Source organism: Corapipo altera, unplaced genomic scaffold (genome assembly GCF_003945725.1).
Source record: "Corapipo altera isolate COAL_440 unplaced genomic scaffold, ASM394572v1 316, whole genome shotgun sequence".
NCBI classification, from domain to species: Eukaryota; Metazoa; Chordata; class Aves; order Passeriformes; family Pipridae; genus Corapipo; species Corapipo altera.
The window spans coordinates 494,401-505,746 of record NW_020884974.1 but is presented as its reverse complement, the minus strand read 5'-3'; the positions used below and the strand labels follow the sequence as shown (position 1 = coordinate 505,746).

Genomic DNA, 11,346 nt, shown 5'->3' with positions numbered 1-11,346 from the left:
CTGCTGTGACAACTGACTGCGAGTGGTCCATGAGCACCTTTAGATGGAATGAAGACACCTAACAAATCTGTCCCTTTTTAGATCTCCTTCTCTATTAGGGATTCAAACTCAACCCGAGGCGCTGCCGTGCTGCTCATTTCAGAGCTGACAGACCCGGGTGATTAACACCGAGGTCCTAGTCTGAGCATCTTACACAGCCCTACAGCCTCCAGACACTCCAGACACCTGGAGCTGACTCAGAGGGCTTTCCTCTGTGCCTCCTGGTGATCTCATGGGCGCAGCCAGCCTGAACTCACCACATCTCTGCACCTCCCTTCGCCGGCTGTGCCTGCCTCTGCTGATTGAGTCAACTCGCTTTTATAAACAGGCGGTTTCCTTTTCATTTCACTTGCTGGATCTTAATATAGCCCACAACAAGGAAACCAGCTCCCCGAATGTGATGGTGGCATGGTGGGTTTTGGCACCCAAGGTTGTTTTATCTGGATTTTATTATTTTTTTTTAAAGTGGAATAAAACTATTTATGGTGTTCCCACCAATTTAGCAGTTTTTAGGATCCACCTGTTCCTTTAAGGAAACACAATCCCTTTTGCTCTAAAGTACCTCACTTACCTGAAACACCTCTCCTGTGTCCTTCCTACCACTGACACCCCTCTGCTCAGGAAGCTCATCTCCTCCAATAGCATGTAGTGTACAGCAGTTCCCTTGGACCTCACCTAGCCCTGGGCTGACTTCTCTCTTAGAAAACCAGCTCTTGCCATCAGGAAGCTTTTCCCTTATCTGTCTCCTCCGTGTTATCCCTTCTATCTCACTGCTACCACCCCACCTCTCACCCCACTGTGCAAACAAGGCCCTGACACAGCTTGCTCCTCAGTCATTTCTGCATATTTACTTAGGTTACTCTTAACTTGTCATCCTCCACCGTCCCTCAGGATCACCACAGGAATGTGTGCCTCATCCTCCTTTAAGATCACCTCTGAAAACCACACGATCACATGCCATGAGACCACCAAAAAATGTATTTTCTGGGGCCCTGATTTTCTGGTCTGGAACAGCTGCCCACCACCCTCCACAGAGCAAACCTCACCCATCACAACCCATTGCTACGGCAGCACCCTCCAGAAGAGGTCTCATATAAACATAGTTAACAGAAATATTACCTTTAGAGTGAGCAGAAGCCTAAGCAAAGGGAGGCATGAAGAGTAGTGGTGCTCATCACACACTGCAATGGAACAGTTTTTCTTCACTGGAGAACCTGTGTCTTTTAATCTGCAACACAAGAAAATATTCTGTGTTCATTCACAATGGAGCCCAGGAAGTGCTACTGCAGGGGCTCACAAGTTCATCAGTCCTCGAGGATGTGGCCATGGCAGAATGAACAACTCCAAAGACAGTCTGAATCTCCATAACAATCTGAATTTTGCTGTTCGTTGCAGGTGGCAAGTAATAAGGTGTGTGAAACCCCCAAAGCGATAGTTTTATTGATGTAACTAAGGGAAAAAAAACATTTTGGTGGCTCATGACAGATAAACACCATGATGCTGCATGTGTCCGTGTCCCCATGTTGCCCTCTACAAGAGACCATCTGAGCTGCAACATTCAGTGTGGAAAATCAGGGATCATGATGTGCCGGCATCGCCAAATGCCAGTGCAGCGACAGAGCCCGGACTTCAGTCTCTCCTTGGTCAGTTGGGTGCCCTGGGAAAAAGTCCTCATGTCAGCCAGAGCCACCTGAAGCAGAGGCTCCACCGGGATGGGCAGAGGCAGGCAGGAAGCAGGCAGGGACACCAGGGGTTAGGGTGAGCAAGCAGGGCAGGGCAGCAGCAGCACAGCAAGGAAGTGCCATCACACCTGGTCATGTGCCCTGCCCCACCAGTGAGGGGTGACACACACAGGGATGAGGGAAGGCATTTCCATCCAACTACCCCCCAAGCCCAGACTCTGTGGGGTATTTTTTACATGGCATTCCTGATGTTTCTGGGATGGGGACACACCCAAAGGTATCGGGCCAGCAGCCAACCAGAAAGATTAACTAACCAGAATGTGGCCCAACATGTCAGATGGGCAGCACAGAACACTGCCAGCTTAGGGTGACAGCTGTATGTCCTCTCCATCCTCAGATCCACATGGACGCTACAGCTGCGTCCTCCGGGCAGTTGTTCGCAGCACTTTTTAACTTCTAACAATATCTTGTTCTCTCCAGAAGGGAGAAGGAACCCTGCTCAGGTTTGTCCAGGCCCTCCGCATTGCCATCTCTTCACAGGCCCCCCTTGCCAGCCTCCTGCTTCTCTAGAAAGTACAAGAGACTGTGGAGCTTGATCTTGGACACTGAGAAAACCCACTGGAAGTTAGAGGAGGAAAAAAGCCACAAAAGCATGGCTTGGCAAGGCTCCTCCTCAGGCACTTTGAAGTTGGGCACAGCCCACGCAGAATATTGGAGGAGGGTGTCTCTACCTGGGCTTCAAAATATCAGTACAACACTTCAGTGACCTGGAAACCATTGTCATGGTCCCTTGGGTCTGGGTCTGCTCCACCTTGTGACAGATTTCTGTGTATTTACTTAGATTACTCTTACTTCATCATCCTCCACTATCCTTGAGAATCACCTCTAAAAACCACAGGATTGCATGGATCATCCTCCTCCAAGATCACCTCTGAGACAGATTTGGACAATGCTCACAAAAAGCTGAAGATAAAATCCTGAAGATACAATAAAGGGCACAGACTTGCTTCCTGAGTATTTTAGCCCCAAAATGGTAAGAGGCTCCATGTCAACCTACAGCTCGTGCAAGGTCAGAACCATCCCACCACCCAATTCTCTGCTCCTTGACTGCTCCCTACAGTCCAACTGAAACCTCAGACAGATTTTGCCAGCTGGAATTTGCCCAACAGCAGTACTGGTTAAAAAAAAAAGTATTTTAGAAAACAGATTCATTAGTGGCAACTGCAGAATAAACGGTTGAAAGATGACAAACTGAAATACAAAAATTAATGAGAAGAATTTACCAGCTGAGAAGGGATTAGCTCTGATGCAAGTTAATGAGATGTGCATTTTCCTCTGCTGAGAAAAATAACAGAAATCCAGCTGGAGATGTAAGACACGTGTGATTGCAGAATGGCCTAGTCTGTTATCACTGTAATCCGTCCTTACAAAGTTACTTAACTCAGGAATAAAATTTATCTCAGGCTCTGGAAGACAGAATCCAGGAACAACACAGAGTGTCCAAACTTATGGCATTTCCTAGTGAGAAATTTCAGCATCTTTTTCAGGGTTTTAATTTTTCTTCCCAGGAGCTCCATCCTTTTCCACATGTTCAGCTAAACGGATTTTACCCTTACAGTGTAAAAACACACCCCAATTCCCCAGGGCTTTCCAGGAGGACAGTGCAGCTCCAACAGCATCAGCACTAGCAGCATAATCTTATTAAGTCCTGGAAAACCAGCAGCTTAAAATCCATCATAGCCATGGCAATGGAGCAATGGACATGGGGGAAACCATGATCCCTATGGCCACCTGCACCCACCAAATGCATTTCCAAGTTTCTTGTTCCTTTTTCCCCACCCTAAAACAGGTCACCTAATTAAGCAAGAGCTGAATCTTGCAACTGAGACACATCCCCATAATACCCGCTCTCCCTACCCCAAAGAAAAAAAAGCAATACTCAAAAGAATGCCAAGGTATAAGGGGTTACAAATATTCAGACTTTATTATAAATAAGAAATACTGTTTTATACATAAAAACTGCAAGTGTTGCATTTTGTTCACTGCCCCAGACAGCAAGACCACAGATTAAGGCAAAAAAAGCTGGAGTGAAGGCACGTACTGAGGGGGCCACAGTCAGGAACAAGGTGATGAAGGGACTGACACCCAGCACTCCACCAGCAGCTGTCGCGTCATCACATTACGTAAAGAAATAACTGGACTTACACAATGATTAATGGCTGTAATGCAGTAGTGATTAAGAGATCGCTTATAAAGATTTTTTCTTTTATTTAAAAATAAAATTCTGTTAAAAACAGCTTAAGGAAAAAAAAATAGGAAAAAAACCCAAGAGAAGAAAGCAGGAAACCTTAGGCCTGAGGTCAGCCAGGGCATGCACGCATCTTCGCATCTGCTCTTCTCACAGCCTTGGCAGAGGTGACGCGGTTACAGCCATCTGACCAGAGCAGCCAGCGAGCCAGCAAGCTCTCCTCCAGGTGTGTTTGCAGGCAGGAGGGAAATCCCAAGCTAGTAAATGCCAGAATCTCTAAGGGAAGGGGTACAAGAGCGGGATTTGCCGGGATCATCCCCCGCCCAGCAGTGCTGTCCCCAAGGGTGCACCGAGCCTCCTGCCTCACACAGTGGTATCAGGATGTCCCCGAGTCCAGCTCTCCGACCACTCAGTGCTGGGTCCAGTGTCCCAGCTGTGCTACAGCTCCTCACAGCCCAGCTGCAAAGCCACAGCTCCTGCCCCTGTCCTGGCACAGTGTCCCAAGGGACAAGGTACACGGAACGGGGTGCTGTGAGCACCGTGGGGCAGGGCTGGCTTGACAGGGAGGGCTGGAAGACATTCACCTGACAGGCAAAGTGGTTATTGATGGGTGCTGAGGATACAGGAGAAGGAAGAAAGCAGGAGCCCAGCTGGGAGAAATCCCAAGTTTCAAGGGAATGATACAGAGAGAAGTGATACACGATGCATGCACCCTGATGGCTACAGGGGAGAGTACATGGAGGAGGCCAGGCTGTGCCACTCTGGAAATATGGCTGAGTATATTTACACACACATACGCACACACGAGAGACTTCCTCACACTATAATCATGATTTTAAAAAAAAACAGGAAAAAAAAAATCACATTCACACAAAAAATATAAATTTGAAATAATTAATAGCACCAGTGTGTGTCAGATAATAATTTCTTCCCCGCTACGCAAACATACAAAGTTGCATAGTGTTTAAGGATAGATATATACTAGGTCTCAGGGAAGGGGGGAGGGATGCCAGGCTGGAGACAAGGAGGAAGCCCAGAGGATGCTCTCCCTGGCACTCCCACCCAGCACCAGTGAGCAGCTGGGAAGCACTACCTGGGGAGGGAGCCTGCCAGGGAATAAGGTGGGAGCTGTGAAATGCAGAGCTGCCACCTGAGCCTGGCCTGAAGTCCCTGTGCTGCGGTGGCTTTACGGTGACCGGGAGGCAAGAAGAAAGGAGGGCACTGGAAAATTCCAGCTCTTCCCGCCAGCTTAAAAACAGGCAAAAGGCCAGAGCAATGCCAGGAGATATAAAAATGCCACTGTCCTCCTTCAGGAAAAAGATGGGGAGAAAGACAGACTTTTCCCATTTCCACTCACGTGCCCCCTTCCTTCCCCACCCAAAGACATTTGGCGTGAAGGCCAGTGCAGTTGTCGGAGCTCTCTGGATGGCAGCCCTCCTCTTGAGCAAAACTCGTCCTGCTTGAACAAACTCATCTGTCAGTCAGACATTCCAAGCCTAAAAAACTAGATCCTCTGGCAATTCAGTAGCAACAGATGGGAAGGCAGTTCATGGCTTCCACGCTCTGGCAGTCTGGACTACCCAGCAGGCAGCAGCTTTCAGACTGGACCCAAAACTTTTCCACAGATGAGGAGTGGGGCTGGCAAGATCCACCACTCCACCAGTATCCCATCTTCCCAAAGAGCTCCAATCAGAGGCTGCCTTTTCCTCAGAGCAATGCATCATCACAGAAAGCATTTCAGAAAGAGGCTTCAGCTATTTTGTCAAAGGCTACCAATGCCGTCGGATTGGCCACTAGGTAAGGATGAAAACAATAAATTCACAGGGTTAGAAGTTGGGAACAGAGATCTGAGAGTGCAGCTTTACTGGCCATTACAGTAATACTTTGGCAGCCATCCCCTTCCTTCATAGGAACAGAGAGCTCTGGGACTGAGGATTTTACAGTCAAAGGGAGGAGAGAGGAGAGAAAGTTGGGTTAGTTTTGCCTTGCTGTGTACAGCTCACATGGTTATTTCTGAACCACAGTATAAAGAGTCCAGAGCATCTCTCATCTTTGCACTAATCAAAGAGAAACTGTGTCTGAGGAAGGGGCAAAGGCGGAGTGCTCAGGAAAACAATCTATATAAAAAAAAAAACCCCTTTGATGCCCAAAGACGGATATTTAATTTGCTTCTCAAAAAAAAAATAATAATAATAAAAAAAAAATCTTTCAACTTATCCTGATTTGAACAAGAAAACAGTGGCTGTGAGCAGCGAAGAGGTGGGGATTTGGAGAAGGTACTGTGTGTTAAGGCACTCCGGAGCCGAACCACCACTCGGGGGGAATACCCCCCACCCCCAGCGCACCCTTAGGGTTTCTCAATGGACGGGGTGTTGAAACAGCCAGATGGCAAGGTCTTCCTGATGTCTTCCAGATTGCTAATGTCCTTCAGGATCTCTTCAATGTCCCTGTTGTAGGCCTGTATCGCATCGTCTTGCTTCTTGGCTTCTCTCTCAAGGAAAGACACTTTCTGGTCCAAGTCGCTGTCTTTCATCTGGTCTTTGGCACTGTTCAGGGTACCCTCAATTTCATTCAGTTTGTTCAAGTCCACCGTCTCCAGTTGCCCTGAAAAGCCAGTAGCAAATAGTGAAGCACATTAAAAACCCTTTGATGCCCTGGTTTTGGGTGCCACACGGCTGAGCCCACAGCCAGGGCTGTTTCTGCATTAGAGACATCATTTAAAACAGAACCAACCACATGGGTGACACCTTCGGTGTCCTCAGCTTGCAGAAAACCACTGAACACTGCACAATGAGCTCTGAGGCTACCCCAGCAAAGCAAAAACCCCAAGACGCGCCACACAAACCCCATTTCAAGAGGTCAACAGACCCATCTGATTCCTTGCACAGCACTGGCAGGGAAGCCAGCACACATCAGGAAAGCACTCAAAGGCATAGGGCACATTAAGGACAGTCCTACCTAATTGATCCAGCAGGTCATTAATGACAGTGAGTAGGCTGTTCACAGAGTTCTTTGCTTTCCTGGCATTATCTTCTGCCTCCTGGGCAGCCTGTGAGGCCTGCAGGGTGTAAAAAGTGAGAGCACAAAACACTGTTGCCTCTGCCCAAGCAGTTAGTCACCCACACCTCTGGCTCCTCGCTCCAGGGTAACACTCATGCACTGAGATCTTTATCACAATGCTGGAGAAGATTGACAATCTTCAAATAATCACTTTTCTGATTACTTCAGGATATCCCTGAGAACTAAGCAGGATTTTGCAGGGAAAGTCAGAGTAGAGTCAATAGGTCTATAGTCAGGTTTCAGTTAAACTCAAAGGAGAGTGTTGCATTAAGAAAACTGGCTCTCAAATTCCAGCAGGGAGCCTGTGCTAATGCACCAGAACTTGTCTCATGTTCTCAATCCCACTTAAAACTTGGAAGAGTTTGAATACTGGCTGGACTCAGCACTACCTTTGCAAGGGGAGAGCAGGAGGAAAGCTTGCCTCTCCAGGACAGTGGGGAGAAGGCAGTTCCTGGCCACTGCTGTCACCTGCCAGCACTACTTACCATGCCTGCCATCATCATATCTTGCTCAGCATCCGCCTGCTTCCGCTTAAGCTCTTTCTCTGCATCCTGCAGCTGCTTCATCATGTCATCCACCTCCCTGGCCAGCCCCGTCACGTCGGCAAAAGTCTTGTCGGCTTCGGCCTTGGTAGTAGCAGCACTCTACAGCCAACAAGGGGGAGAGGATGGAAGAAGGGTGATGAAGGTGCACAACCTCCTTCAGTCTTTTCCATCAAAATGCACCGATTTCCTGTCATGTCCACATGTGGGAAAACAGCAGAAAGCACATGTGGCTCTCCAGGAAGTACTGGAACAGAGTTTACGCAGTTACACACCAACATCTCGGGGAGAGGGTGGTTTCAGAACCGCTAAGGACTCACCTTCTGAACAGAGCTGGCGATTTTCTCAGCATCATCTGCTCTAGCCTTGGCCTCACGGGCATCAGCAGCAGCATTGCCCAGCGCCAGCTCCGCCTGGCGCGTCTTGTTGTTGGCTTCAGCGATGGTCTGCGTGATGGCAGGGATCTTCTTCAGTGCCTCCTCAGCCGCCGTCTTGTTATCATTCACCCGCTTGTCAAAGTCTAGGGAAGGGCAGAACAGACCCTTATCAGGACAGAGAGCCTTGGGATGCTCATTTGACTGAGCTCCCCAGGCTTTGCCTCCATGACATCAGAGGGATCAAGAGTAAACTGGCATCAGCTCTCCCTATTGCACATCTTGTGATACTAAATAAGGAGCTTAAAGGAGATTTCCAGTCATTGAAAACGCTTATTTTTTTTTTCTTTAAAGAAAAACAAGCCTAAAGAACCCCCCCAACACTGAGGTGAGGGCAATAGCACAGCCTGTTTAAGCAGGATACCCCTACTGCCAAATGACTTGTCACACTGGAACTGAAGGATTCACTGCAAGTGCTTCCTCTTTACCTTTCAGGTTGCTGAGGATGGTATTGGCCTCTTGTAGTGTGCCATTGCCCTTCCGAGCAGCTTCTTCAGCCAGGGCTTTCGCTGCATCTGCTCGAGCCAAGAGCTGGTCTGCAGTCTGAGGAGACATGACACAGATCAACATATTCTCACCTCCTGAGGGACAACCACGTATGTGTATCAAAAAAAGCACTGCTCAGTCTGAAACAACACCAATGCCATCTAGAACAGCAGTACTTCCTCTGAGACCAGGGGAATGTAGGGACTTCTGGAATACTGTTCTGAATACAAAAGACACCACACCTGGCAAATATCCCCTATTTTCCCTTACAGCCTCAATGCTGTTGCTGTTAACAGCTTTCTGCATCTCCTTTCTGGGACCACTCTTCAGCATTCTCATAATTAACAAGCTGCAATAAGACGAGACTGAATAAGATCAGATCTTCCACATCTGGCTAGTTACTTGTTTTCTTTTGTTTGTTTTTTTTCAGGGAACAAAAGCCTGCACAAAGCAGAACTGACCTGCTGCTCTGTCTTCCCTTTCTCCAAGAGGTTCTTTACTTCAAGCTCCTTTCCTTTCATGTCTTCTCTCAAGTCCTCATAATCCTTCAGCTTTCTGGCAATTAGCTGATCTAATTCCTCCGCTTCCTTCTTGATCTTATTTGCTTCATTCTGCAGGTGGAAATCAGAAACAAACGCAGAGTCCTGAATGTTAAAGAATTTCTGAACGGGTGGCAAATTTTTGCACTTCTCCATTCAAGCCAAGATGCTTGGCAAACATTTCACTTGGATTTTTGTCCTTCAGAAACTGGGGGAAGTGGAGGTTTAGGTAGGTGGTTTTATGCATTTTAATCTCCTGTGTGGAAGCTGGAAAACACAAGTCTGGATTATACCTAGATGGACAAAAATCCCACAGATTGGGAGCATTAGCAGAGCATATGCAAGGTATGCCAGCAACTTGGAATCTTCAGGGAATACTGCATGTGATGCTGCCCACACATACCTCTAGCCCTGTGGAATCCACTGTAGGCAGGCTGGTGAGATTAGCGTAGATCTGCAGGGCTCTGTTTCCAGCTTCCTCTGCCTCAGCAAGCACCTTGTTGGCCTGTTTCTCTAGGTCTCGAGAAATATTCCTTGCTTGATTATACCTAAAAAATCCACAAGGATCCAGTTGTGCTACGATATTTTTTGTAAAACTGAACTTAAGAGAGTAGAGAGGCTAAGAAATTGAAAACCAGCTCCCATAAAACGCTTAGCTTTAAGCACTTAAAGCCAGGCAATAAAACCATTTTTCTGTTATTGACTCACTTCTGGTTGAGCTCATCAATGTCAATGGCAGTTTGGTTTTCTCCAGCCAGGGTCTTCAGCAGCAGCTGATACGCTTCCGTGGAAGTATCATTTGCAGCCTTGGCTACGCGAACAATCTCATCAGCTTCTTTTTTGTGTCTGGACGAGATAATGGAAAAAAAATAATGCCATTAGGTTTGTCAGCCAGCAGTTTCTGTCCTCAGTTCTGGAGTTTATTCTCTCACTTTCCTTCCTTCTCCCAGATTTAAATATGAGAGATGCTAAAACATTTGCAATGGAAGATGGTTGTTGTGCCCCCTGTTCACATGTCTGCTGTCTGCCCTCAGTGCCACACAAGCATGAGCCCACGGTGACATTCTTACTCAGCACAGGGCGTGTTTTTCCTACCCAGCAAATTAAAATCTGCAGGGAAGAGCAGGGCCCTGATGTGATCCATGAGGAATGTGCCTTGCCACAGCCTACCTTTCTGCCAGCTTACGGGCCTCTTCTGCCAACAGAGTCATGTTGTTGGGGTCCCCACTTTGCTCCGGAGGTGCAATGGACTGGGAAAAAAAAGGAAAAAGAAACCCCTAAACCTCTTCTTTCATCTTTGACTCATCTTTTCTTTAAATATTTATTGTCATGATCTAAATGCTTAGAGATGTGTCTGACCTACTTCTGACTTCTCTATGTTTTTCTTAACCACTGCTCATCCCTTAAACACAAAGGTGTTGATATTTCTTTAAGAGTTCTTCTGTTGGTTTCTTTGAGCAGGGGCTAAGACACAATCTCTGACAGACACTGATGAACTTCCTTTACTTATTTTCCATGGTGCACATTTGCTATATGAGAGAGACCAAGCAGAGAAACACACCAGAGGGCAAAGAAGTGAAGGCCCTCTCTCCTCTCCCAGTGGCGTGGAATCTCAGCAGCACACTCACCACGTTGTCAGCTGCCACCTTTGCCTTCTCCAGCATGTCAGAAGCCAAGCTGATGAGGTCCTCGGTGTCCTCCACCCGCACCCGGGCTTGCTCTGCCAGGTTCTCCGTCTCCTGCACTGTGCCCTGGATGTTCCTCAGCCTGTTGAGCTGATTTGCCAGTGTGCTGTTGATGTCTTTGAGACGATCCATGAGGCCCTGATCTACGTCTGAAACACAAGATATGAGAGAGAGGAAGCAAAATTAATTACAGCAGGAGGAGAAGCTGGAGCAGCAGCTCACCGCTGCAGGCACCGTATTGGAGGCTAATCCCCTACTGAAAGGGGACCAGCAAAGCTGTTTCACAAGTCGCTCAGCTTGAGATCAAAGTCACCATCAGAATGTGCTCCAAATATGAGAAATGAAAAGCCATTAACTACTAATAAGACAACCTTGCTGCTTGTTGGAACCAACTCTGATGGGGGATTTTGGGTTCAGAATCAGGTTTCACCTCTGTCATGGACTTAAAATCACAGCAGAGCTGCTCCTCAAGAGGTATGAAACGTCTGCTTTGTGAATTCTCTTAACTCCTAGAAGGTTTGCAGAGATGGAGGAATAGTGGGGCTGCACATTATTCTCCACTTTGGGCAACACAAGCCAGACAGTCTCCACAGGGAGCAGCTAGGAGATGTGTGGAATAGTTAACCTACTC

General features: G+C 47.5%; 1 protein-coding gene across 1 annotated transcript in view; it reads right to left on the bottom strand.

Annotated features, from left to right (window-relative positions):
* Nucleotides 1-3,679: 3,679 nt before the first annotated feature.
* The window catches only part of LAMC1 (laminin subunit gamma 1), a 64,971-nt gene continuing 57,304 nt past the window's right edge, over nt 3,680-11,346 (bottom strand). Inside the window, exons 19-28 of the mRNA XM_027665299.1 lie at nt 10,659-10,864; nt 10,201-10,280; nt 9,739-9,876; nt 9,434-9,578; nt 8,953-9,102; nt 8,434-8,548; nt 7,892-8,091; nt 7,515-7,673; nt 6,928-7,027; nt 3,680-6,573 (exon numbers count right to left, since the gene is read on the bottom strand). Coding sequence (XP_027521100.1) covers nt 6,317-6,573; nt 6,928-7,027; nt 7,515-7,673; nt 7,892-8,091; nt 8,434-8,548; nt 8,953-9,102; nt 9,434-9,578; nt 9,739-9,876; nt 10,201-10,280; nt 10,659-10,864 — 1,550 coding nt within the window. The 3' untranslated portion in view covers nt 3,680-6,316. The remainder of the gene's footprint in view (nt 6,574-6,927; nt 7,028-7,514; nt 7,674-7,891; nt 8,092-8,433; nt 8,549-8,952; nt 9,103-9,433; nt 9,579-9,738; nt 9,877-10,200; nt 10,281-10,658; nt 10,865-11,346) is intronic.